At 43.4% G+C, this 25,501-nt stretch overlaps 1 protein-coding gene across 1 annotated transcript in view; it reads left to right on the forward strand.

Moving 5' to 3' along the window:
* LOC126106512 (cytochrome P450 4C1-like) overlaps positions 1-25,501 on the forward strand; it is a 130,594-nt gene that overhangs the window by 71,547 nt on the left and 33,546 nt on the right. Inside the window, exons 3-5 of the mRNA XM_049912836.1 lie at positions 12,949-13,150; positions 15,157-15,384; positions 19,834-20,064. Coding sequence (XP_049768793.1) covers positions 12,949-13,150; positions 15,157-15,384; positions 19,834-20,064 — 661 coding nt within the window. The remainder of the gene's footprint in view (positions 1-12,948; positions 13,151-15,156; positions 15,385-19,833; positions 20,065-25,501) is intronic.

The following is a 25,501-nucleotide window of genomic DNA, read 5'->3' on the forward strand; positions in this document are numbered from 1 at the left end:
ATGGTTATATGAAGTTTAGGAGAGGGGAAGTGTTGAGCTGTGTCTGATCATTTAGGATGAGATCTGGACTGTGAGCAAGATGTTTGTTAATTTCCAGGACTTCGAGCAGGATGAGTTTATGGCCTTTGTTTGGTAAGTGAAGTACATGGGACACTGGCTGGTAGTTGTGAGCCTCACTCAGTACATGCTCAGCAAATGCAGAGTCTGAATTCTGCAACCTCCAGCTGCGTTCATGTTCAGCCAGCCTAGTTGATATGTCTCTGCCTGACTGACCAATGTAAAATTTGTCACAATCAGAACAGGTGATTTTGTATACCCCACTGTTGGCTAATAACTGTATATTGTCTGTGCTATTAAAAACACACTAGGCTGTCGTGTTCCTGACATAGTAGGAAACCATATACTTGCAGGATTTCAGTGCTTTGGCTACAACCTGTGATACCAGACCTAGAAATGGTAGTGTACCCACTTCTTACAGACATTGGATGGGGAAGCAGGTGGGGCATAGAGGATGGGTATAATTTTTCGTTTTTGTTTCCTGTGCAAGATGTGGTCAATAAGAGCTGGATTGTAGCCATTGGCTGTGGCAATAAATTTTATTGTATCCAACTCTGCTTTAAAATCATCTCCGGACATGGGGATAGATATGAGACGGTGTACCATTGAGCGGAAAGCTGCATGTTTGTGAGTTATGGGGTGTTGTGAGCAAGAAGGTATTACTGTGTCTGTAGTTGTTGTTTTTCTGTAAATTTTGAAACAATGGTGAGATCTAAGAAGTCCATAAACTTCTTAGGGAAGGAATGAAGGATAGCCCACAATGCTCAATTCATAACGCCACAGCAACACTCTGTCACTCTTATTACCATTGGGCAAAACAATGATCGTATCTCCACGCGGACCAGTTCTAGAAAAATTCTGTAACTTCTTCAATCACTGTCTGATCCCAAAAACACCTCTCATTTATTGACGTGCCTCGATGTTAACTAAATCTCGCGTGGTTGGAAAGTTCGCGCGGTCGCGATTCCGAAATTTACGTTCCCCTCATATTCGTACGCGGAACGTTATTGCAACTGAAAAAAACCCTCCACAAGATACCTAAACTGATTTCGTAATTATATCTCGGCACCATTAAATAATATAACATCCAAAATCTCCCCTCCAAAAGATACATAAATACACACACAGAACTTTTCACAATAGTTACAGTTCGTGTATAGCGTGCATCGCATGGCTATACAAATTACTGTTATGCTGTTTCCCCTTTATTTAACTGAGGAAAGCAATCTTACTGATTCCCACGTATCTTTCAAATTTCGTTGTTCTAAAAATCAGCTACACACGTAAATTTCTACTGACTCATTTCACAAAAGGTGACTTCTTATTCTTTCATACAGTATTAAATTAGCAACCTTGCCTTTATCTATGAATTTCAGAAACTCGTCAAATTACAAATTGAAACATATGCAAGCTACAAATGGCTTCTTTGAAAACTAATTCTTTCAGATCAAAATTAAGAGCATTACTTTCTATCATGAATTTCTGTCAGCAGCTCGATTAGTTAAAGCCACGAGATGATACGAGTATTTTCCTACACTTCCAGATCAGATTTTGAAAGAAACTAACCAAAATCATGAATTTTAAAGTACCATTACTAAAAAGAATTATGGTAAATCAACACATTCCTACTTATAAAATAATGGTTCCTAGCACTCTGCCATCTACTCTTCATCATTTTCTTCATCAGTCCCATGTGGTGAGTGCCAGGTCTTTAGGCTATAATAGTTCGTCAAATACATCCTATTTATGTCGTTCCTGCTTTGCAATTGAATTCTATCACTAACTGTTCACCAAATTACTCAAACGAAATATCAAATCCCGTTAACTTTCAAGTTACTCTTCGCGCTCGCGACATAAAATTCTCACATTCGCCTATCTTTTACCTGCCTATAAACAATTTGGTTCCCTCCAAAATATTATATTAAATTAAATCTACTCCGAAAGAGAAGGTTTCCCCGTAAGGTGAAACATTAAAGCCTTAAATAACTCATTTCCTTTCCCTTTGCGGAGAGCATTTTGCTCCACCATTCAGTGCATCGGGCTGCTTCAGTCATCCCCAGGCAAGTCACGCTACAGCTCTCTCCCTGCCTACGGCGAGGGTGGTGCGCACCCTGGCCAATCCAGGCTCCAGAATTTCAAGCATTTGAAACGCCCGGCTGTCTTCTCCCCAGCACACAATGAAGTCTACCCGCGCTTTTCTACTCAGTGAGCTTAACGTAAGAATACAGACAAACGTAGCCCCCCTTCTCTTAAATGTCAGAGACACACCTTTACCTCAGAAAACTCTCATGTCGCTGCCTATCGATACATCATTGCCTTCCCACGGTTCTAATAATTTCGTTACAATATTCACCCCCATTCTATCCACATTGCATACTATTTACCTTGCTCTCAGCCCAATTGTGGACTATTTAGAATAGAATAAGTGGGAAAAGTGGGTTTTTATACATTATACCAAAATAATAAACTCATCCAGTTGCTCTGATCAGTTTCCTAAACACAGCAGGTTGGTTCAATAAAAATTAACAGCTCATATTGAGCTTCTGATAACAGATACGTGATACCTGACGTAGCAAGGTATTCTAGCAATTACATGTGGATAGTAATTCCCGTGTGTATATGCTGATATTTTTGTAGTGACAGCGCCTTTGGGCTATCATAAAGTAAATTCGGAGGAATATGGCCAAATTCAGGGCACTGCGTTGACAGTGCCCACGCTCAGTATGATAAGGCTGCTTCTCTTACTGTTATTTTGTTTCTTTCGTTCTGAGGTGTACCACGAAATAAAATTCTCATCCACTAAACGATTTTCGCTTCTATTCGAAAAGTTTCTTGAGTAACCCCGCAGTGAACATTACGTAGAGATGATATTTGTAGTTTTTGAAGTATAGGCATATGTTTAAGGATAACGAACTGTAGTCGAAATTAAACCAGATGATGCTGAAGAAATTAGGTTACGACGTGCGACACTGAGAGTGGTAACCATTGTTTGCTATGTGGGAAGCAAGACATCTGAGGCCTTCAGCAGTAACAGGCTTCCTGCTATTATGTAATGTCGCTTGCTTTCAGTAGACATATAGCTACCCATGGCAGGGCTTTCTCTTCATCCGAATCACATAAATGGGAATAACAATCAGAAGGTTATTACTAAATTGTAGGCACATAGCCACACCACATATCTAAAATTTGGAGAGCAGAATCTCTCGCGATAGATTGGATGTCTAGATCCTATCATGAAATATTCAGGCTACGAAAACACGTTCTTCTTGCTGTCAGCGTGGTCCAGACTGCAACGTTGTAGGCATCCTTTACAACCCTGTTGGCATAAAAATGATTTGCTGCTGTGGGACTGATTTATCCTGCTAAATTCGCCTGACTTTTCTTGTCATCTGTGTGAAATATTCTGAATATTCCCTGTGAAGATATCGCACTGACATATTAATATTTTGTGAGTACAAGGTCATTTCATTGAGAAGCTACCCCTTGTCTCATCCTTCACGTTGCGTGTTATCAATTGTCTACTGCAGCCCCGATTATGGAAATGAGAGTGTTTATGCAGGAATTCCTTGGCAGCATAATTGTAAAGTAGTGACTTTATAAAACGGTAGTTGCCTCCGAAAGCAGTTCCAGGTTTGCTGCAGAAAATGTGTCTTATGAATTCCTTTCGGTAAGTTTTAAATCAGGTGCTACCCTGTCACATGTAAGTGTGCCCTAGCAAACTCGCAGGAGTTGCCATCATCGTAGACCTCACTAATCTTAAGTCACATTAAAATTACTGACAAAATTACTGAACAGATTCGAAGCATCTGTAAGACTCACGAATTTCTACTTTGTTCATCAACTCGGTCTGAAATAAGAGGGGAAAAATTACAGGGATAATGACCAAGTTCGTTAGTATGCGTTATCTGTGGTAGACCTGGAGGTGAAAACGTACGCAAATGCACAACTGCAATTTTTCGAACTTATGTTTTATTTCCGCATCAATAGTGTTGTGAACCCACCATCTGGTATCAATGCATTACATTGGCATTCATTATATCTAATCATTTTGATAGTACACCTAATATTATAGATGTTGTAGTATGTTAACCAGGGGACCTAGAAACGACGGAGAGGCTCCGTCCCCGCCGCAGCCGCAGTGGCCCACAACCCCACGACGACTACCGCAGTCCACCCCTCCGCCGCCCCACACCGAACTACTCTTTCAGGGTTATTGTGCGGTTCGACCCCCAGTGGACCCCCCCCCCCCCGCCTCACACCAGACGAGTGTAACCCCTATGTTTGCGTGGTAGAGTAATGGTTGTGTACGCGAACGTGGAGAACTCGTTTGCGCAGCAATCGCCGACATGGCGTAGCTGAGGCGGAATAAGGGGAACCAGCCCGCATTCGCCGAGGCAGATAGAAAACCGCCTAAAAACCATCCACAGACTGGCCGGCTCACCGGACCTCGACACAAGTCCGCCGGGTGGATTCGTGTTGGGGACCAGGCGCTCCTTCCCGCTCCGGAATATTATAGAAGAGTAGGACACAAGACAGGACGTAGATAATGTCCGTTTGACGTCAACAGTGTGTAACATTTTACTTTTTTTTTTAATAGGACAATGTTGCTATCCACTCATTTTTTGTTTAGTTAAAATAAGCTTACGCTGCAAGAGAATTCACTTGTATTTTTCAATGTGTGATCTGTTGTCGGTTTGAAGGCCTTCCATTATATCGGCAACTTAGTGCAGCTCTACCGAGGGCTGTCTGGAGTAGGGTGGAGACCACAATGTGAAAGTTACGAGCTGTTGAAGACGATCTTCATGTTGTTAGTGCGACTGCGACTTGGTATATTCTTGACGGCGTTTAGCACCTTTGAGGTCAATCACCCAGTTTCAGAATTCATGTCGAGTAATCCTGCTAAATTTTGATAATAATGTCTTTTTATATTGATGAGTCATCTGGATAGTCGTCATGTTCAACTCCCATCTACATCGCAAATTTAATATTACGGTCCTAGTAACTACCCTGCAATACATTTTGTATTTCATAATTGGAACTATCTGCATTAACCGTCATCAGAACAATGTCAGGGAGCAGAATGCAGCAGTGCCTTGGTAGCTCCTTGGGGACCTGCTTGAGTCGTGTACGAAGGAAAGGGTGGTTACTGGTTAGCATTATATTACACTAGCGAGAAGTACCGAATTTTCCTCTTTCTCTGCAAACATCCAGAACTAAATTCAGTGACAAAATTCTAAGAAGATATTTGCATGTGCCAACTCAATTATCAACCTATTTTTATAGATTTTTATTTTCACAGCCGTTCTCGTTCTGAATTGCAATAAACTTCATTGAATATTTGTTTGTTCTTGTTACTATCATTATTGTCATTCTCTCACTCGCGAGAGTTTTTACATCCCTATTTGGTATCGATGCACATGAAGAGTGGCTATGAAAGAAGGGAATACTGAATGTTACGTCATCCAAAAGGGTTCAAATGGCCCTGAGCACTATGGGACTTAACATCAGAGGTCATCAGTCCCCTAGAACTTAGCACTACTTCAACCTATATCATGGATGTCTGCTTTGCATATGCCAAGGTGCTTCACTGTAAAACAGCTTCTGAAAAGATTCAAACCGACTTTCAACGATACGAATTTGAGATTTGTTCGTCATATAGGTCTAACATGTCAAGAGGTTGTTTATGAAGTGAACGTGTTGATTAATATAGTTCCTCTCTTCTACATTTTTGCGATAGCATTTAACTGAAGACGTTTTCTGACACCAGCGTTAGCAATTCCTTTCCGTTCTCTGAAATCTCAAAAACGATAACTTTTTCTGGTTTAAATCTGAGGACCTTAACTATCACTTCCGATCAACGTTAAATACTTCATGAATCCATACATGGAACTCCAAATGTGTAGTGTTCCTGCACTGCTACAGAGTATGCATTGCAAGGTATTCACACAGTTTATCGCATAGACTTACCACAAGGAATGTAACAAAAACTGTATTACACTTTACACCACAGACGCTCACTCTGCCTTGACGAAAACATCCGAACACTGGCCAGAAGTTGCACAAATAACTGACATTGAAAGAAAAAGAAACGAGGTATGAAGCATTTATAAATTCATCGAATGTAGTGATGTGGTTTAATTTCGTCCCAGTCTATAAAATTAATTTCTGGCCATACTCAGCTCTTGCCAATTAATGTAATACAGTACCCATCTACTGATCAGGACGTCTGTCTCCGTTGCTTTTGAGCGTGAATGGAAACCGTAGAAATTTTTTGTGGAGCAACATTTAATAATAATAAAGCGTTTTAAATTATCAAAAGTGATGAGCGGTAGCAGGCGCTTTTGATAAAGAACGGGGGAGTGCAACGCCGCTGCTGTCGCCACGGCCGCTGCCGGTAGCCAGCAAATGGATCCCGGAGTTTTGCCGGATATGGCGTCCAGAGGACAGTCTGCAGGAAATCTGCCGCAAAATGGTTACTGCATAAAATTTTGTTATCGGTGTGTCAGAAAGTGAAGTAGATTAAGTCTGCGCTACCATTACATTCACGTCTTCAGCATTCAGACAGAATGCCGCAGTTGGTCTCGAGCTACAGACATTGCAAACAGACACAACGCATGTTACCGCTAGACCACGCGTGTAAACTGTCTACAGCTTCTCTAACATGGGACAAGACTTCCTCCAGAAAGTGCTGCAGTCTACAGTGTTGCCAGATTGTGCAGATAGCTGGACTTTGAGAATTAGCGAGTTGGTCAGTTTATTTGTCCCATGTCGTGATCGGCGCGGACTTAGCCTCTGCAGCGGCCGGCCGCCGGTCGAATTTTATGTCAAAGAGTGTACATTCTCAGAAATTTCCTCAGCTTTAGACCTATGTTTGATACTAGTGGACTTCTCTTGACCAGGAATGCTCTCTTTGCCAGTGATAGTATGCATTTTATGTCCTTCTTGATTCACCCATCGTGGGTTATTTTCCTTCCAAGGTAGGAGAATTACTTTACTTCGTCTACTATATGATAACCAGTTTTGATGTTTAGTTTCTCAGTATTCTAATTCTGTTACTTCTTATTAGTTCTGTCTTGTTGCAGTTTATTCTCACTCTATGTTCTCCACTCATGGGAATACAGAATGGCATTAACAAAGCTGGCCATGTTTCGATAGAAAAGATAGTGGTAGACAGAATAGAACTGGGCGCGAAAACAAAACCGAGAAAATGCTTCAATCTATCGTTGCTAACCCACGACTCCTAAGTTACTAGGCCTTGGAGGAATGGTCAAATCCCTAAAAATCCTCCCATGCCCCATTTCAGTTTTTCCCATGGCTGGCGTGAAGTGGTACTTGAGTTGCCAATTTCTCTGCAGCAAAGGCAGAAAGGAGTCCAACACCTATCAGTGGTGCGATACGCCAATTTACATCCCCTACGATTTGTCACCATTGTAAGAACGTGTCACGGATCGTTACCATATGACGAAATCTGAAGAAAAATTCCAGCCGCCTCTGTCCACAGTATAAGATGGGCCACTTCATGAAAAGCCAAGGTGCCACTGAAACTTTAAACGTCCCCAATATGTGCAGTTGAATTTAATTGATGAAATGAGAAAATATAAAAATGCAGTAAATGAAGCAGGCAAAAAGGAATACAAACGTCTCAAAAATGAGATCGACAGGAAGTGCAAAATGGCTAAGCAGGCATGGCTAGAGGATAAATGTAAGAATGTAGAGCCTTATCTCACAAGGGGTAAGATAGATACTGCCTACAGGAAAATTAAAGAGACCTTTGGAGAAAAGAGAACCACTTGCATGAATATCAAGAGTTCAGATGGAAACCCAGTTCTAAGCAAAGAAGGCAAAGCAGAAAGGTGGAAGGAGTATATAGAGCGTCTATACAAGGGCGATGTGCTTGAGGACAATATTGTGGAAATGGGAGAGGATGTAGATAAAGATGAAATGGGAGATATGATACTGCGTGAAGAGTTTGACAGAGCACTGAAAGACCTGAGTAGAAACAAGGCCCCGGGAGTAGACAACATTCCATTAGACCTACTGACGGCCTTGGGAGAGCCAGTCCTGACAAAACTCTACCATCTGGTGAGCAAGATGTACGAGACAGGCGAAATACCCTCAGACTTCAAGAAGAATATAATACTTCCAATCCCAAAGAAAGCAGGTGTTGACAGATGTGAAAATTACCGAACTATCAGTTTAATAAGTCACAGCTGCAAAATACTAACACGAATTCTTTACAGACGAATGTAAAAACTAGTAGAAGCCGACCTACGGGAAGATCAGTTTGGATTCCGTAGAAATATTGGAACACGTGAGGCAATACTGACCCTACGACTTATCTTAGAAGCTAGATTAAGGAAAGGCAAACCTACGTTTCTAGCATTTGTAGACTTGGAGAAAGCTTTTGACAATGTTGACTGGAATACTCTCTTTCAAATTCTGAAGGTGGCAGGAGTAAAATACAGGGAGCGAAAGGCTATTTACAATTTGTACAGAAACCAAATGGCAGTTATAGGAGTCGAGAGACATGAAAGGGAAGCAGTGGTCGGGAAGGGAGTGAGACAGGGTTTTAGCCTCTACCCGTTGTTATTCAATCTGTATATTGAGCAAGCAGTAAAGGAAACAAAAGAAATATTCGGAGTAGGTATTAAAATCCATGGAGAAGAAATAACAACTTTGAGGCTCGCCGATGACATTGTAATTCTGTCAGAGACAGCAAAGGACTTGGAAGAGCAGTTGAATGGAATGGATAGCGTCTTGATAGGAGGATATAAGATGAACATCAACAAAAGCAAAACGAGGATAATGGTATGTAGTCGAATTAAGTCGGGTGATGCTGAGGGAATTAGATTAGGAAATGAGACACTTAAAGTAGTAAAGGAGTTTTGCTATTTGGGGAGCAAAATAACTGATGATGGTCGAAGTAGAGAGGATATAAAATGTAGACTGGCAATGGCAAGGAAGGCGTTTCTGAAGAAGAGAAATTTGTTAACATCGAGTATAGATTTAAGTGTCAGGAAGTCGTTTCTGAAAGTATTTGTATGGAGTGTAGCCATGTATGGAAGTGAAACATGGACGATAAATAGTTTAGACAAAAAGAGAATAGAAGCTTTCGAAATGTGGTGCTACAGAAGAATGCTGAAGATTGGATGGGTAGATCACATAACTAATGAGGAGGTGTTGAATAGGATTGGGGAGAAGAGACGTTTGTGGCACAACTTGACTAGAAGAAGGGATCGGTTGGTAGGACATGTTCTGAGGCATCAAGGGATCACCAATTTAGTATTGGAGGGCAGCGTAGAGGGTAAAAATCGTAGAGGGAGACCAAGAGATGAATACACCAAGCAGATTCAGAAGGATGTAGGTTGCAGTAGGTACTGGGAGATGAAGAAGCTTGCACAGGATAGAGTAGCATGGAGAGCTGCATCAAACCAGTCTCAGGACTGAAGACCACAACAACAACAACATGTGGAGTTATTCGCCATTGAATAAATCTGTTGCTCTCGTCTCTGACACATCATTTCTCACTTGGTCCAACTCCAAAGTGTTCCTATGGCGCAAAACTGTGCATATTCTATCATCAAAAATTTCTGAATACTCTTTGAGCCACTGCGTACAAATGGATATCTTATCGTTGTGGTAACTCAAATTTTTGCCTCCGCACTTGTCTGTTAACTCTTTAACTATTACCTGAAGGCTGTGGCCATTACTTTGTTTCTACAGATTTCACGTATGTTCAGACATCTTAGACAGATCCAAATTTCATATGGCCATGAAGACTTTCGGCTGGCATCACTATCATATTGTGAAACGGCGTTCACATTTTCTGGGGGTTTTCCCAACATAGAGCACATAAAAATGACCAGAGGAATCTGCCAGACAACTCTGAAGCTCCTTCTGTGGTCGACCATGTAGTAGACATGACGTCTACTGAAAACGAGTAGACAAAGAACTGCACTTACACGAACAGCCTAGACCATGAACTCAGGATTCTGTGTCTGAAAACAGGAGTGTGGCGCCTCGTTCTTTCGAGGACTCGCATGAGCAGCTGGATGGCTGTAAAGGAAAGCGTGTAGCGACACTTACAGTCTTTCGCGTGACGAGATGTCAATGATACAGTGTGAGGCGTGGAGGGTGACTTCAGCAGTGGCCCATGTTGGTGGCTGGCACAGCAGGTGCAGGCGGGCGGGACCATTGTGGATGCGCTGTGATGATGGTGGTGGCTTTAACCAACACGTGGCTGCTACACGGCTCTCTTGGTGTGGATCAAAAGATGAATGCGGAACTCTCCAGCTACAGAGGGATGCAGAGTGGTGGTCTACAGGTTGTGATAAGGTAGTACTGCCCTGGTGAGGGCTGTTGAAACACACTTGGTCAGGACCATCCGGCTGGCCGCAGCATACAGCAGGCCGGAATTTGCCTGTGCTGCAGTGGTGGAATTCGCTAATGGAGCGCTTGCCAGGCAACAAGGCGATGCACTGCAGCCAGACTCGTGCCAAGGCAATAAGGGCAACGTTTACTCATCAGACAACAGGCATTAAGCATGAACCTAAATTTTAAAGGCCTCCCTTAGGACCTAAAGCTGGGGAATCTCATTTCTGACAGCAATTTGTACCGTCGTAGAAGGGACACCTGCATACGATGGATGAGGATGTGGACGTTTGATGGGAGTTTTGAAATGATACATGAGACTTGAGAAGTAAAAATCCATACGTTCAGTTAATTCAGCGCATATAAAGCTCACCTCAGCTAGACTCTGAAGCCAGTCACCTGTCTAAATGAACGTAGTGGGTCGAGAAGTAGGAAGAGAGAAAATGTTCGTATATGAATTAGCTACTGGCTGATCAAAAAGACACAGAGCCAAAGACGGTTGGCTGTTGCCACCAATTCTGTAAGGGCGCTGCAGCACAAGGGATGACCAAACTGTACTCTACAATATGATTTTGCAGTGCCTGTGTTATTCTTAATACGATGCAAAGTTCCTTTGGACGTGCATGCATGTCCATGGGAACAGGCACAGCGGCGACTACAGATGCGTGGTTGACGACGTATCAAGTTTCGGTCTGGCCGTGAGCCGTGCACGGATATCCAGATGATGAGGCGACAGCTCGCGATAAGCGGGAAACCGGGGTTAGAGTCCCGGTACGGCACAAATTTTCATTGTCGTCATTCCATTCTACAGCTGAAGGTTTTCCTTATTCACAACTGCAAATTCACTTCATGTTAAGTGGACTCCAGTCCTAGAATGAGCCAGCAACCACCAAGTGACTATTCACCCATGCTTCCTATTGGCTCACCATGGTGACACCTGTGGTTAGCTTTGTCAGCAAAGTACCGAAAACAACAGTGTCTGCTGTCGCCATGTGTCTACCCAGGATGTAGGTTCTGAGAAAACTCCTATAAGACACATAGTTGAAAAAATTGGAATGAAATTTTGTATCGAAACCCTGTAATATTTCCAGACTGGCTACTTGTCCTGTAGACAGTACGGTACAAATGCTGTTGATAATCGATAAACGTTACAGAATATGCTCGACCTGTGTTCTAGCAGATGTAGGGCTCATGTTATCATTATACCTGTTCCTCATGGACTTTAATCAACCCATATACTGAAATGTGAGTACAAATACAAAAACATTTATTCCCTAAATTGTGCAAGGTTTCTGGATCTTCACTCCATACACAATAAAAAAAATGCCTCCACATATAGAAATCCAGGGAATGTGTCAGCCACTCCACAAGACCCCCTATGACTTGTACATTTGTGGGGAAACTGGATAACAGTAATGCCCAGACAGCTAGCTCATAATAGTGTGTGGCACACTGACATATTGGTTGAGTGATGTACATGCTACATGTATTACTTAAACATGCCACTTACATCCAACTAAAATGTCCAGATCCCAATGAATGGCGTTACAGTGTATCACTAGTTATGACTCTAATAAGCCAACATCAGAACTGGTATCTTGTCACCAGAGTGACACACTGACCAATCACCTAATACCCATCTCGGTCACTTGAAATCTTGATGCAACAGCAACATTCATGTTACTTATGCATGTTTCTCTTGGGTTGCTGTTTGAGGACACCTGCTGCATGATGGATTGTTGTCACCTATGATATTGGGTCAACTACTGCTATCAACAAGTCACAAACCCTTACTGATCGACAGGAATATGAACATAATTTCTATCATGCTGAGTGGCAAATGTAGTGTTTTATCACAATTACCACTTCAGAATGTCCTACAGTGATGGTTACGCTTGTGTTAGATACTACCATGGCGACCACAACGTGGTGGAATGCTTTTCGAGTGGCTTGGCGGACAAACTTCGCTTGCGACAGCATATGGCCTGTACTAATAGAGGCAACATTCTAGGGTTTGGATCCTGATGTACTGTTATTTTTTGAGGTAATACCATACGTCATACTTCAGCGAGACAATGCCCAGATGAGATTGATGATTAATATGGGAATCTCATTTAAAAATGGTTGTACCATTGCTTTCAGTACTTGCATGTTTGGTTCATTATTTGTCCATCGAATCTGCCTGATACGTAGTTTGCCAACCCTTATTCATTACCGTCCTCCATTGTCACAGTTGGATCTTTATGGACACAGATATAAAAAGTGTTTAGAGCCAACTCCAGGTTGCACGTGCAGGGTATTTTCGAATTTTTGCCAAGATCTTTGGAGATCCCGATTCCAACATATGAATATATTATAAGATATTGAACGCTTAGTGTTCTGAACATATTTTGATAGCCATCGAAATCTCTTCCACTGGTGTATTGTCATTAACCTGAACTGTTGTGATACACTGTTATCGTACAGTTGTTTTTCTGCCAATCCACGAATATGTTGGTACCCTTGTTATCCTGGTGGCAGGTTCTACATCGGCCCAGTGCTGGTGCTGATGGTGGTGCACCCAGACGATGTTCAACACATCATGCTGACATCCAAGATGGTAGACCGTGACCCCTTCTTGTGCCATGCCATACAGACCATTGTTGGTGATGGCTTACTCTCCGTCAATGGCAGCCAGTGGAAGACACACCGCAAACTTATCAACCCAACATTTCACTCTGAGGTGAGTTAACCAGACCAAGTAAAACTTACTAAAATGTTCTGGACTATTATCCCGTGGTCAGATGAATTTCTTGTTGAAACGCAACGATTCGTCTCTGTTTTCAGAGGACATCTTGCTTGTGGCTTTTGCATCTCGTGACTCGTTACAACAACACTTCACATGTCGTTCGTAGGCGTGGACTTAACATTGGATTTCAAACAAAAGCTAATCTGACCACATCCTAAATAGCAGAATAAAAATTCTCAGTTTCACATTGCCGGCCATGAAAGTTTATGTTTTGCAATGTGCCTAGGTATAGCACATACTTTAACGGCAGCTGCATTTGATACTCATTGACCATGCAAGGTACTCTAAGTTGACTTAACCATGTTCCGTTATTTGTTAAAGACTTAACAGGAATGTGTAAAATACACAAGCAGAATATGAAATAAAAAAACAGTTTTTTTGCTGTGGTTGCATATGAAGGAACATTTTATTCACATCCTACACAGGTAGTACGCTGTTTACGATCACTATTTCAATATCAAATATCTGAGGACTCATACACTTGAACGATACTGTTAACATTTAATTTTAAGACTGGATTTCAAAAGCACACGTGCGAAACTTTTTATCCCACAATGTAATCATCCTCATCTCTGTGAAAAGTGTTATAAGCTACAAATCTCAATAGACCGATTATACACTGATGAGCAAAAACGTTATGACCTCCTGCTTAATAGCTCGTTTGCCCGTATTTGGAAATAAATAAATCACTGATTCGTCATATCAGTGACCTAACAGTTTGGTGGTGGGTTTGTGAAAGTATGTGGCATTAGGTGTCTACATACAGGTCTTGTAATACGCGTAAATAACTCTCCGCTGATTTGCGTATGGATGATGGCGCCCAATAGCGACCCAGATAGGTTCCATAGTATTTACATCAGGCGAATTTACTCACCGAGACATCAACGTGAATCCGCTAAATTCTTCATCAGAAAACTATACCACGGTTCTGGCTATGAGGCGCGCACATTATACTGCTGAAAGATGATATCACCGTTGGGGAAAACATCAAGCATGGAGGGATGCAGGTAGTTTGCAGGTGTCAATGTGTGTTCGATTACTACCACAGGTCTCATGCAAGCACAGAAGAATGTCTGCCATAGGATAATACAGCTCCCACCAGCCTAAATCCGTGGCACGCTGCACATTTCGAGCCCCGTTCACCTCGATGACGGCGTTTGTGCAGAGGACCATCGATCTAAAATATGGTTTACCCGAACAACCGACACCTTTCCATTGGTCGACGGTCGACTCCCGATGGTCCCGTGCCCAATACAGTGGTAATTTACGATGTCGTTGGGTCAACATGTGAACATGTAGGGGTGGTCTGCTACCGAGCTCAATGTTCAACAATATACGATGAACGGTGTGCACCAAAATACTTGTGAATGCACCAGCATTGTGCTCTTTTGGCAGAGCTGCCACAGATCACCATCTGTCCTAATTTGCAGAGCAGACAGTCCTCCAAGCTCCACGTTCTGTGAAGAGTCATGGACGTCCTACCATTTAACAAATAGTGGTAGTTTCATTGTCCTTCTACCTCTTTCCGTAGATGCTCAAGACAGTAGCATATGAATATTCACCCAGCTTGGCAGTTTTCAAGATACTCTTTCACCGGTCACATATCTCAATAGACTCCCCCATTTGCGGGCCATATGTTTGCTAGGGTGATCTTCATCCATCTCTGTTGCACTTACATATTCATACCACGTCACGTGACTGCAACGTCACCATGCTGCGTTCAGTCTCACAGTAGGTCGTGGTCATAATGTTTTGCCTTATCAGTGCAGACCGGACAGAACCCTGTGGTACACAGTTCTGGATTGTTCCAATTTAGGGTGCATGTTGCTATGTGATGGACAAAGAAGCTGGACTCTCCGGTTTCTATCTTGTACATGACACAATATCCTGCCAGGTGCAGCTGGAGAGGAAGCTCGTTGAGAGTATGTGCTGGATTCCAGCTGCTGGGGAGATACCTGGAGGCCTTCCACGAGGGTGGTCTCTACCTGGGCGAGCGTCTGGCGAGGACTGGAGGCGCCAATACCGAGGTCCACCCTCCGGTGACTTTGGCAGCCCTCCGCACCGTCGCCAGCACTATCATTGGGCTCAACCCTGACGTGATTATACCAGATGCCTTGGCAGAGAATGAGATCTCTACCGCCTGTCGTGACTCTATGAGTGCTATCCAGGTAAGGCTGATTAAAACAGAAACTTTACCGCCTCTCTTTCCAACGACGGCATTTTATGCTGCTAAGTCTACATCTGTACTCCATAGGCCAACTTACCATCTGCGTCGTAGGAAATATTCCTGAACGGCAAGTGTTCGTCAGAGACGACGGTGTCTCCAGAAGCCCCCAATGTAGTGTGATATGACTGCCCATTTTCTTTCCATATGATGTGACAGGCACAGTGAGGAGCAGTCATCGAACGTCTGCTGATGACACTGTAGTATGCGGGAATCTGTCATTGTTGAATAACTATAGAGAATACAGGATTACTTAGATACAGTAACAATTTGTTGTGAGGAATGGTAACTTGGTCTAAATTTTGAAAAAATATTAGTTAATTTGGGTGAGAAGAAAATTTATCAATTTAAAATTAATAGTGTGTTGCTTGCCGCAGTCGCCACTGTTAAGTATCTAGGTGCAAAGTTGCAAAGTGAAATGAAATGGAATGAGGACGTGATGTCGGTTGTAGGAAAGGTGAATGCCGTATCGTTTTGTTGGGAGAATTTTAGGAAAGTGTGGCTCATCCAAAGAGAGGACTGCATGCAGAACTCTCGTGTGACCCATTCTTCAGAACTGCTCGAGCGTTTCATGTACCCACCAGGTCGGATAAAGGAACACATGAAGCAGTTCAGAGGCCTGCTGCTCGTTTTATTACTGCTAGTTTCGCTCAAAACTGGAATATTACGGAAATGCTCCGTGAACTCAAAGTGGAGTCTCGGGAGGGAAGAAGACTTTTTTGTAACTAAACAGCTGAGAACATTTAGAGAACGGGCACTGGCTACAGATTTCATAATAGTCGATGACGGTGTCCGAAATACACTATCTGATCAAAATATGCGGACACCCCCGAAAACATACGTTTTTCATATTAGATGCATTGTGCTGCCACCTACTGCCAGGTACTCCATATCAGTGACCTCAGTAGTCATTAGATATAGTGAGAGAGCAGAATGGGGCGCTCCGCGGAACTCACGGACTTCGAACTTGGTCAGGTGACTGGGTGTCACTTGTGTCATACGTCTGTACGCGAGATTTCCACGTTCCTAAATATCCGTTTCCGATGTGATAGTGAAGTGGAAACGTGAAGAGACACGTACGGCACAAAAGCTTACAGGCCGACCTCGTCTGTTGACTGACAGAGACCGCCGACAGTTGAAGAGCGTAGTAATGTGTAATAGGCAGACATCTGTCCAGACCATCACACAGGAATTCCAAACTGCATCAGGGTCCACTGCAAGTACTATGACAGTTAGGCGGGAGGTGAGAAAACTTGGATTTCATGGTCGAGCGGCTGATCATAAGCCATACATCACGCCAGTGAATGTCAAACGACGACTCGCTCAGTGAAAGGAGCGTAAACACTGGACGATTGAACAGTGGAAAACCGTTGTGTGGAGTGACGAATCACGGTACACAATGTGGTGATCCGATGGCAGGGTGTGGGTATAGCGAATGTCCGGTGAACGTCATCTGCCAGCGTGTGTAGTGCCAACAGTAAAACAAGGAGGCGGTGGTGTTATGGTGTGGTCGTGTTTATCATGGAGGGAGCTTGCTTGTTGTTTTGCGTGGCACTACCACAGCACAGGCCTACATTGATGTTTTAAGCACATTATTGCTTCCCACTGTTGAAGAGCAATTCGGGGATGGCGATTGTGTCTTTCAACACGATGGGGTACCTGTGCATGATGCACGGCCTGTGGCACCCCTGTAATATACTGGCCTGCACAGAGTCCTGACCTGAATCCTACAGAACACCTTTGGGATGTTTTGGAACTCCGACTTCGTACCAGGGCTCATCGACCGACATCGATACCTCTCCTCAGTGGAGAACTCCGTGAAGAATGGGTTGCTATTCTCCGAGGAACCTTCCAGCACCTGATTGAACGTATGCCTGCGAGAGTGGAAGCTGTCATGAAGGCTAAGGCTGGGCCAACACCGCACTGAATTCCAGCATTAACGATGGAGGGCGCTAAGATCTTTTTCAGCCAGGTGTCCGGACACTTCTGATAACATAGTGTATTGGTGTTTGGGTTGGGGTTTCAAAATAACTGTGTCAGCACAGCATTGAATTCAACCTTTTACACAACGACACAAGCTCAGCACGATAGGCTGTGGGGGTGGTAGGACTGGACGAAGCGACACATCAGGCAATCACGTCTCTGAGTTCTCTCATTGTCTAGCACTGGATGAAAACAGTGCAGCTAGTTTGCGCTTCGTTTAAGCGAAACCTATTTTCTCCTTCTTTTCGATATGTATGGCGTCATATCTCTGAACTATGTTCCGTCTAGTGACATCAGTTTGCAGGTACATTAAGTGATATGTGTGGACATACATAATGTATTGTAGGTAGAGTTAGTAATAACAAAATAATCAATTTAAGTGTGCTGCCTTGTGTTGAAGTTTTAGTGCATGAACAGCGAAAATTCAGAAGGCGATAACCATTTTTCCTTTTATCAACTTTTTGGAGGTTGTTAGAGAGAAGGCGTTTCGTAAACGTTTGAAATACACTCCTGGAAATGGAAAAAAGAACACATTGACACCGGTGTGTCAGACCCACCATACTTGCACCGGACACTGCGAGAGGGCTGTACAAGAAATGATCACACGCACGGCACAGCGGACACACCAGGAACCACGGTGTTGGCCGTCGAATGGCGCTAGCTGCGCAGCATTTGTGCACCGCCGCCGTCAGTGTCAGCCAGTTTGCCGTGGCATACGGACCTCCATCGCAGTCTTTAACACTGGTAGCATGCCGCGACAGCGTGGACGTGAACCGTATGTGCAGTTGACGGACTTTGAGCGAGGGCGTATAGTGGGCATGCGGGAGGCCGGGTGGACGTACCGCCGAATTGCTCAACACGTGGGGCGTGAGGTCTCCACAGTACATCGATGTTGTCGCCAGTGGTCGGCGGAAGGTGCACGTGCCCGTCGACCTGGGACCGGACCGCAGCGACCCACGGATGCACGCCAAGACCGTAGGATCCTACGCAGTGCCGTAGGGGACCGCACCGCCACTTCCCAGCAAATTAGGGACACTGTTGCTCCTGGGGTATCGGCGAGGACCATTCGCAACCGTCTCCATGAAGCTGGGCTACGGTCCCGCACACCGTTAGGCCGTCTTCCGCTCACGCCCCAACATCGTGCAGCCCGCCTCCAGTGGTGTCGCGACAGGCGTGAATGGAGGGACGAATGGAGACGTGTCGTCCTCAGCGATGAGAGTCGCTTCTGCCTTTTTGCCAATGATGGTCGTATGCGTGTTTGGCGCCGTGCAGGTGAGCGCCACAATCAGGACTGCATACGACCGAGGCACACAGGGCCAACACCCGGAATGATGGTGTGGGGAGCGATCTCCTACACTGGCCGTACACCACTGGTGATCGTCGAGGGGACACTGAATAGTGCACGGTACATCCAAACCGTCATCGAACCCATCGTTCTACCATTCCTAGACCGGCAAGGGAACTTGCTGTTCCAACAGGACAATGCACGTCCGCATGTATCCCGTGCCACCCAACGTGCTCTAGAAGGTGTAAGTCAACTACCCTGGTCAGCAAGATCTCCGGATCTGTCCCCCATTGAGCATGTTTGGGACTGGATGAAGCGTCGTCTCACGCGGTCTGCACGTCCAGCACGAACGCTGGTCCAACTGAGGCGCCAGGTGGAAATGGCATGGCAAGCCGTTCCACAGGACTACATCCAGCATCTCTACGATCGTCTCCATGGGAGAATAGCAGCCTGCATTGATGCGAAAGGTGGATATACACTGTACTAGTGCCGACATTGTGCATGCTCTGTTGCCTGTGTCTATGTGCCTGTGGTTCTGTCAGTGTGATCATGTGATGTATCTGACCCCAGGAATGTGTCAATAAAGTTTCCCCTTCCTGGGACAATGAATTCACGGTGTTCTTATTTCAATTTCCAGGAGTGTATTTTGTAAAGGTTGTTGGAACTCGGTCAGTGCTCTCAGTCACAATTTCTGGATGAATATAGTATGGGCAATTTGTGCACTTTCGACTTTGCTTTCTCATGACGTACACACAGTTTCTATATATGATACTTCTCTTACTGTGTTAAGCTTATATCATAAGATTATACTTCCTAATGAGTAGATTATTACAGCATATCAAATTTTTATATAATACTTGTATGAAATACTGTTAGTATGAAGTACTGAAGGTAAAATCATCGTAGAAGCCGTTACACAAGCAGCCGACAACTGAGATCGCCTGCCATGAACAGCGTTAGCAGTTTACAGACACACATTCCCAATTTCCCATTGAGAGTCTGGACACTATTCATAATTTTTTAGAGTTTATATGATTGGCGGAGAACAGCGCTGCGTGGTCTACTGTGTTCCCACCAAGCGAAGACTACCACTGACGAATGACACATGGTGTTTGGTGTTTGCAGACGATTATGATGAGACCATGGCTGCAGAGCAAGTTCCTGGTGCAACTGACCTCCACAGGGCGTCGTGTGTTCAAGTTCGTGCAAATTCTGCAGAACCAGGTCATGCAGTGCATCGCCATCAGGTCAGCAGCCATCGAAGACCGACCTCCAAAGAAACACCTGAACCTACTGGAAGCTCTGGTCAAGCCAGGAGGCAAGACCATGCTGCCAGTCAGCGAGGTCCGAGACGAAGTGAGTCAGAGACACAGCCAGGCTGGCTTTGTTCTTCTCATTATTTTCCTGTACTGCCTTGTCCTTCACTTCATCCATTTCTTAACCTTTTCCTCCTCCTCCTTCTCTTCCTCCTCTGCCGTCTCATCCCTTCATCTTCTAGTTTTCTAACCACTTCTATTTTCTCCAATTCCTGAAATAGTAAAGGCAGCCGAGGATCAAGTAGGTAAAAACACAAGGGTTAGTAGAAATCCATGGGTAACAGAAGAGAGATTGAACCCAATTGATGAAAGGAGAAAATATAAAAATTCAGTAAATGAAGCAGGCAAAAAGGTATACAAACGTCTCAAAAATGGGAGACTGGAAGTGCAAAGTCGCTAAGCAAGGATGGCTAGAGGAGAAATGTAAGGATATAGAGGTATATATCAGTAGGGGTAAGGTAGATACTGCCTGTAGGCAAATTAAACAGGCCTTTGGAGAAAAGAGAACCACTTGTATGAATATCAAGAGCTCAGATGGAAACCCAGGTCTAAGCAAAGAAGGGAAAGCAGAAAGGTGGAATGAGTATATAGAGCGTCTATACAAGGCCGATGTACTTGAGAGTAACGTTATAGTAATAGGATGTAGATGAAGATGGAATGGCAGATATGATACTGCGTGAAGAGTGTGATAGAGCACTAAAAGACCTAAGTCGAAACAAGGCCCCAGGAGTAGACAACATTCCATTAGAACAACTGACAGCCTTGCGAGAGCCAGTCCTGACAAGACTCTACCAGATGGTGAGCAAAATGTATGACACAGGCGAAATACCCTCAGACTTCAAGAAGAATATAATAATTCTAGTCCCAAAGAAACCAGGCGTTGACAGATGTGAAAATTACCGAACTATCAGTTTAATAAGTCACGGCTGCAAAATACTAACGCGAATTCTTTGCAGACGAATGGAAAAACTGGTAGAAGTCGACCTCGGGGAAGATCAGTTTGGATTCCGTAGAAATATGAGAACACGTGAGGCAATACTGACCCTACGACTTATTTTAGAAGCTAGATTAAGAAAAGGCAAACCTACGTTTCTAGAATTTGTAGACTCAGAGAAAGCTTTTGACAATGGTGACTGGAATACGCTCTTTCAAATTCTGAAGGTGGCGGGGGTAAAATACAGGGAGCGAAAGGCTATTTACAATTTGTACAGAAACCAGATGGCAGTTACAAGAGTCGAGAGACATGAAAGGGAAGCAGTGGTTGGGAAGGGAATAAGACAGGCTTGTAGCCTATTCCCGATGCTATTCAATCTGTATATTGCACAAGCAGTAAACAAAATAAAAATTGGGAATAGGAATGAAAACTTTGCAGTTTGCCGATATTACTGTAATTTTTTCAGAGACAGCAAAGGACGTGGAAGAGCAGTTTAACGGAATGGACAGTGCCTTGAAACAACGATATAAGATGAACATCAACAAAAGCATAATAAGGATAATGGAATGTAGTCAAATTAAATCAGGTGATGCCGGGGAAATTAGATTAGGTTCAAAAATTGTCCAAATGGCTCTGAGCACTACGAGACGTAACTTCTGAGGTCATCAGTCCCCTAGGACTTGTTGTTGTTGTTGTTGTTGTTGTTGTTGTTGTGGTCTTCAGTCCTGAGACTGGTTTGATGCAGCTCTCCATGCTACTCTATCCTGTGCAAACTTCTGCATCTCCCAGTACGTACTGTCTCTGCTTTGTGTATTCATCTCTTGGTCTCCCCCCTACGATTTTTACTTTCCACGCTGCCCTCCAATACTAAATTTGTGATCCCTTGATGCCTCAGAACATGTCCTACCAACCGATCCCTTCTTCTAGTCAAGTTGTGCCACAAACTCCTCCCCAGTCCTACTCCGTACCTCCTCATTAGTTATGTGATCTACCCATCTAATCTTCAGCATTCTTCTGTAGCACCACGTTTCGAAAGCTTCTAATCTCTTCTTGTCCAAACTATTTATCGTCTATGTTTCACTTCCGTACAAATACTTTCAGAAACTACTTCCTGACACTTAAATCTATACTCGATGTTAACAAGTTTATCTTCTTCAGAAAAGCTTTCCTTGCCATTGCCAGTCTACATTTTATATCCTCTCTACTTCGACCATCATCAGTTATTTTGCTCCCCAAATAGCAAAACCCCTTTACTACTTTAACTGTCTCATTTCCTAATCTAATTCGCTCAGCATCATCTGACGTAATTCGACTACATTCCATTATCCTCGTTTTGCTTTTGTTGATGTTCATCTTATATCCCCCTTTCAAGACACTGTCGATTCCGTTCAACTGCCCTTCCAAGTCCTTTTCTGTCTCTGACAGAATTACAATGTCATCGGCGAACCTTAAAGTTTTTATTTCTTCTCCATATATTTTAATACCTACTCCGAATTTTTCTTCTGTTTCCTTTACTGCTTGCTCAATATACAGATTGAATAACATCGGGGAGAGGCTACAACTTTGTCTTACTCCCTTCCCAACCACTGCTTCCCTTTCATGTCCCTCGATTCTTAAAACTGACATCTGGTTTCTGTACAAATTATAAATAGCCTTTTGCTCCCTCTATTTTACCCCTGCCACCTTCAGAATTTGAAAGAGCGTATTCCAGTCAACATTGTCAAAAGTTTTTTCCAAGTCTAAAAATGCTAGAAACGTAGGTTTCCCTTTTATTAATCTATTTTCTAAGATAAGTCGTAAGGTCAGTATTGTCTCACGTGTTCTCATACTTCTACGAAATCCAAACTGATCTTCCCCGAGGTCGGCTTCTACCAGTTTTTCCATTCGTCTGCAAAGAATTCGCGTTAGTATTTTGCAGCCGTGACTTATTAAACTGATAGTTCGGTAATTTTCACATCTGTCAACGCCTGGTTTCTTTTGGACTGGAATTATTATATTCTTCTTGAAGTCTGAGGGTATTTCGCCTGTGTCATACAGTTTGCTCACCATCTGGTAGAGTTTTGTCAAGACTGGCTCTCCCAAGGCCGTCAGTAATTCTAATGGAATGTTGTCTACTCCCAGGGCCTTGTTTCGACTTAGGTATTTTAGTGATCTATCAAAATCTTCACGCAGTATCATATCTCCCATTTCATCTTCATCTACATCCTCTTCTATTTCTATAACATTGCCCTCAAGTACATCGCCCTTGTATAGACGCTCTATATACTCATTCCACCTTTCTGCTTTCCCTTCTATGCTTAGACCTGGGTTTCCATCTGAGCTGTGATATTCATACAAGTGGTTCACTTTTCTCCAAAGGTCTCTTTAAGTCTCGTGTAGGCAGTATCTATCTTACCCCTAGTGAGATAAGCCTCTACATCCTTACATTTGTCCTCTAGCCATGCCTGCTTAGCCATTTTGCACTTCCTGTCGATCTCATTTTTGAGACATTTGTATTCCTTTTTGCCTGCTTCATTTACTGCATTTTTATATTTTCTCCTTTCGTCAATGCAATATTTTTTCTGTCACCCAGGGATTTCTACCAGCCCTCGTCTTTTTACCTACTTAATTCTCTGCCGCCTTCACTACTTCATCCCTCAAAGCTACCCATTCTTCTTCTACTGTATTTCTTTCCCCCATTCTTGTCGATTGTTCCCTAATGCTCTCCCTGAAATTCTGTACAACCTCTGGTTTAGTCAGTTTATCCAGGTCCCATCTCCTTAAATTCCCACCTTTTAGCAGTTTCTGCAGTTTTAATGTACAGTTAATAGCCAATAGATTGTGGGCAGAGTCCACATCGGCCCCTGGAAATGTATTATAATTTGAAACCTGATTCCTAAATCTCTGTCTTACCATTATATAATCTATCAGAAAACTGACAGTATCTCCAGACTTATACCATGTATACAACCTTCTTTTATGATTCTTGAACCACGTGTTAGCTATGATTAAGTTGTTCTCTGTGCAAAATTCCACCAGGCGGCTTCCTCTTTCATTTCTCACCCCCAATCCATATTCACCTACTACGTTTCCTTCTCTTCCTTTTCCTACTATCGAATTCCAGTCACCCATGACTATTAAATTTTCGTCTCCGTTCACTATCTGAATAACTTCTTTTATTTCACCATACATTTCTTCAATTTCTTCGTCATCTGCAGAGCTAGTTGGCATATAAACTTGTACTAATGTCGTAGGCGTGGGCTTCGTGTCTATCTTGGCCACACAACAATGCGTTCGCTGTGCTGTTTGTAGTAGCTTACTCGCATTCCTATTGTTTTATTATTTATTAAACCTACTCCTGCATTACCCCTATTTGATTTAGTATTTATAACCCTGTATTCACCTGGCCAAAAGTCTTGTTCCTCCTGCCACCGAACCTCACTAATGCCCACTATATCCAACTTTAACCTATCCATTTCCCTTTTTAAATTTTCTAACCTACCTGCCCGATTAAGGGATCTGACATTCCACGCTCCAATCCGTAGAACGCCAGTTTTCTTTCTCCTGATAACGACGTCCTCCTGAGTAGTCCCCGCCCAGAGATCCAAATGGGGGACTATTTTACCTCCGGAATATTTTACCCAAGAGGACGCCATCATCATTTATCCACACAGTAAAGCTGCATGCCCCTTGCTTTCAGCCGTTCGCAGTACCAGCGCGACAAGGCCGTTTTGGTTAGTGTTAGAAGGCCAGATCAGTCAATCATCCAGACTGTTGCCCCTGTAACTACTGAAAAGGTTGCTGCCCCTCTTCAGGAACCATACGTTTCTCTGGCCTCTCAACAGATACCCCTCCATTGTGGTTGCACCTACGGTATGGCTATCTCTATCGCTGAGGCACGCAAGCCTCCCCACCAACGGCGAGGTCTGTGGTTCATGTGGGGAGGCGCTAGAACTTAAAACTACTTAAGCCTAACTAACCTAAGGATATCACACACATCCATGCTCGTAGCGGTCGCGCGGTTCCAGACTGTAGCGCCTAGAACCGCTCGGCCACTCTGGCCGGCGAAATTGGATTAGGTAATGAGACATTCAAGTAATAGATTAGTTTTTGGAAGACCAGTTGAACGGAATGAACAGTGTTTTGAAAGGGGGATATAAGATGAACATCAACAAAAGCAAAACGAGGATAATGGAATGTAGTTGAATTATGTCGGGGTGATGCTGAGGGAATTAGATTAGAAAATGAGACACTTAAAGTAGTAAAGGAGTTCTGCTATTTGGGGAGCAAAATAACTGATGATGGTCGAAGTAGAGAGGATATAAAATGTAGACTGGCAATGGCAAGGAATGCGTTTCTGAAGAAGAGACATTTGTTAACATCGAGTATAGATTTAACTGTCAGAAAGTCTTTTCTGAAAGTCTTTCTATGGAGTGTAGCCACATATGGAAATGAAACAGATAACTAGTTTAGACAAGAAGAAATTGAAGCTTTCGTAACGTGGTGTTACAGAAGAATTCTGAAGATTAGATGGGTAGATCATGTAACTAATGAGGAGGTACTG

The sequence above is a fragment of the Schistocerca cancellata genome, chromosome 10 (assembly GCF_023864275.1).
Source record: "Schistocerca cancellata isolate TAMUIC-IGC-003103 chromosome 10, iqSchCanc2.1, whole genome shotgun sequence".
In the NCBI taxonomy this organism is placed as follows: Eukaryota; Metazoa; Arthropoda; class Insecta; order Orthoptera; family Acrididae; genus Schistocerca; species Schistocerca cancellata.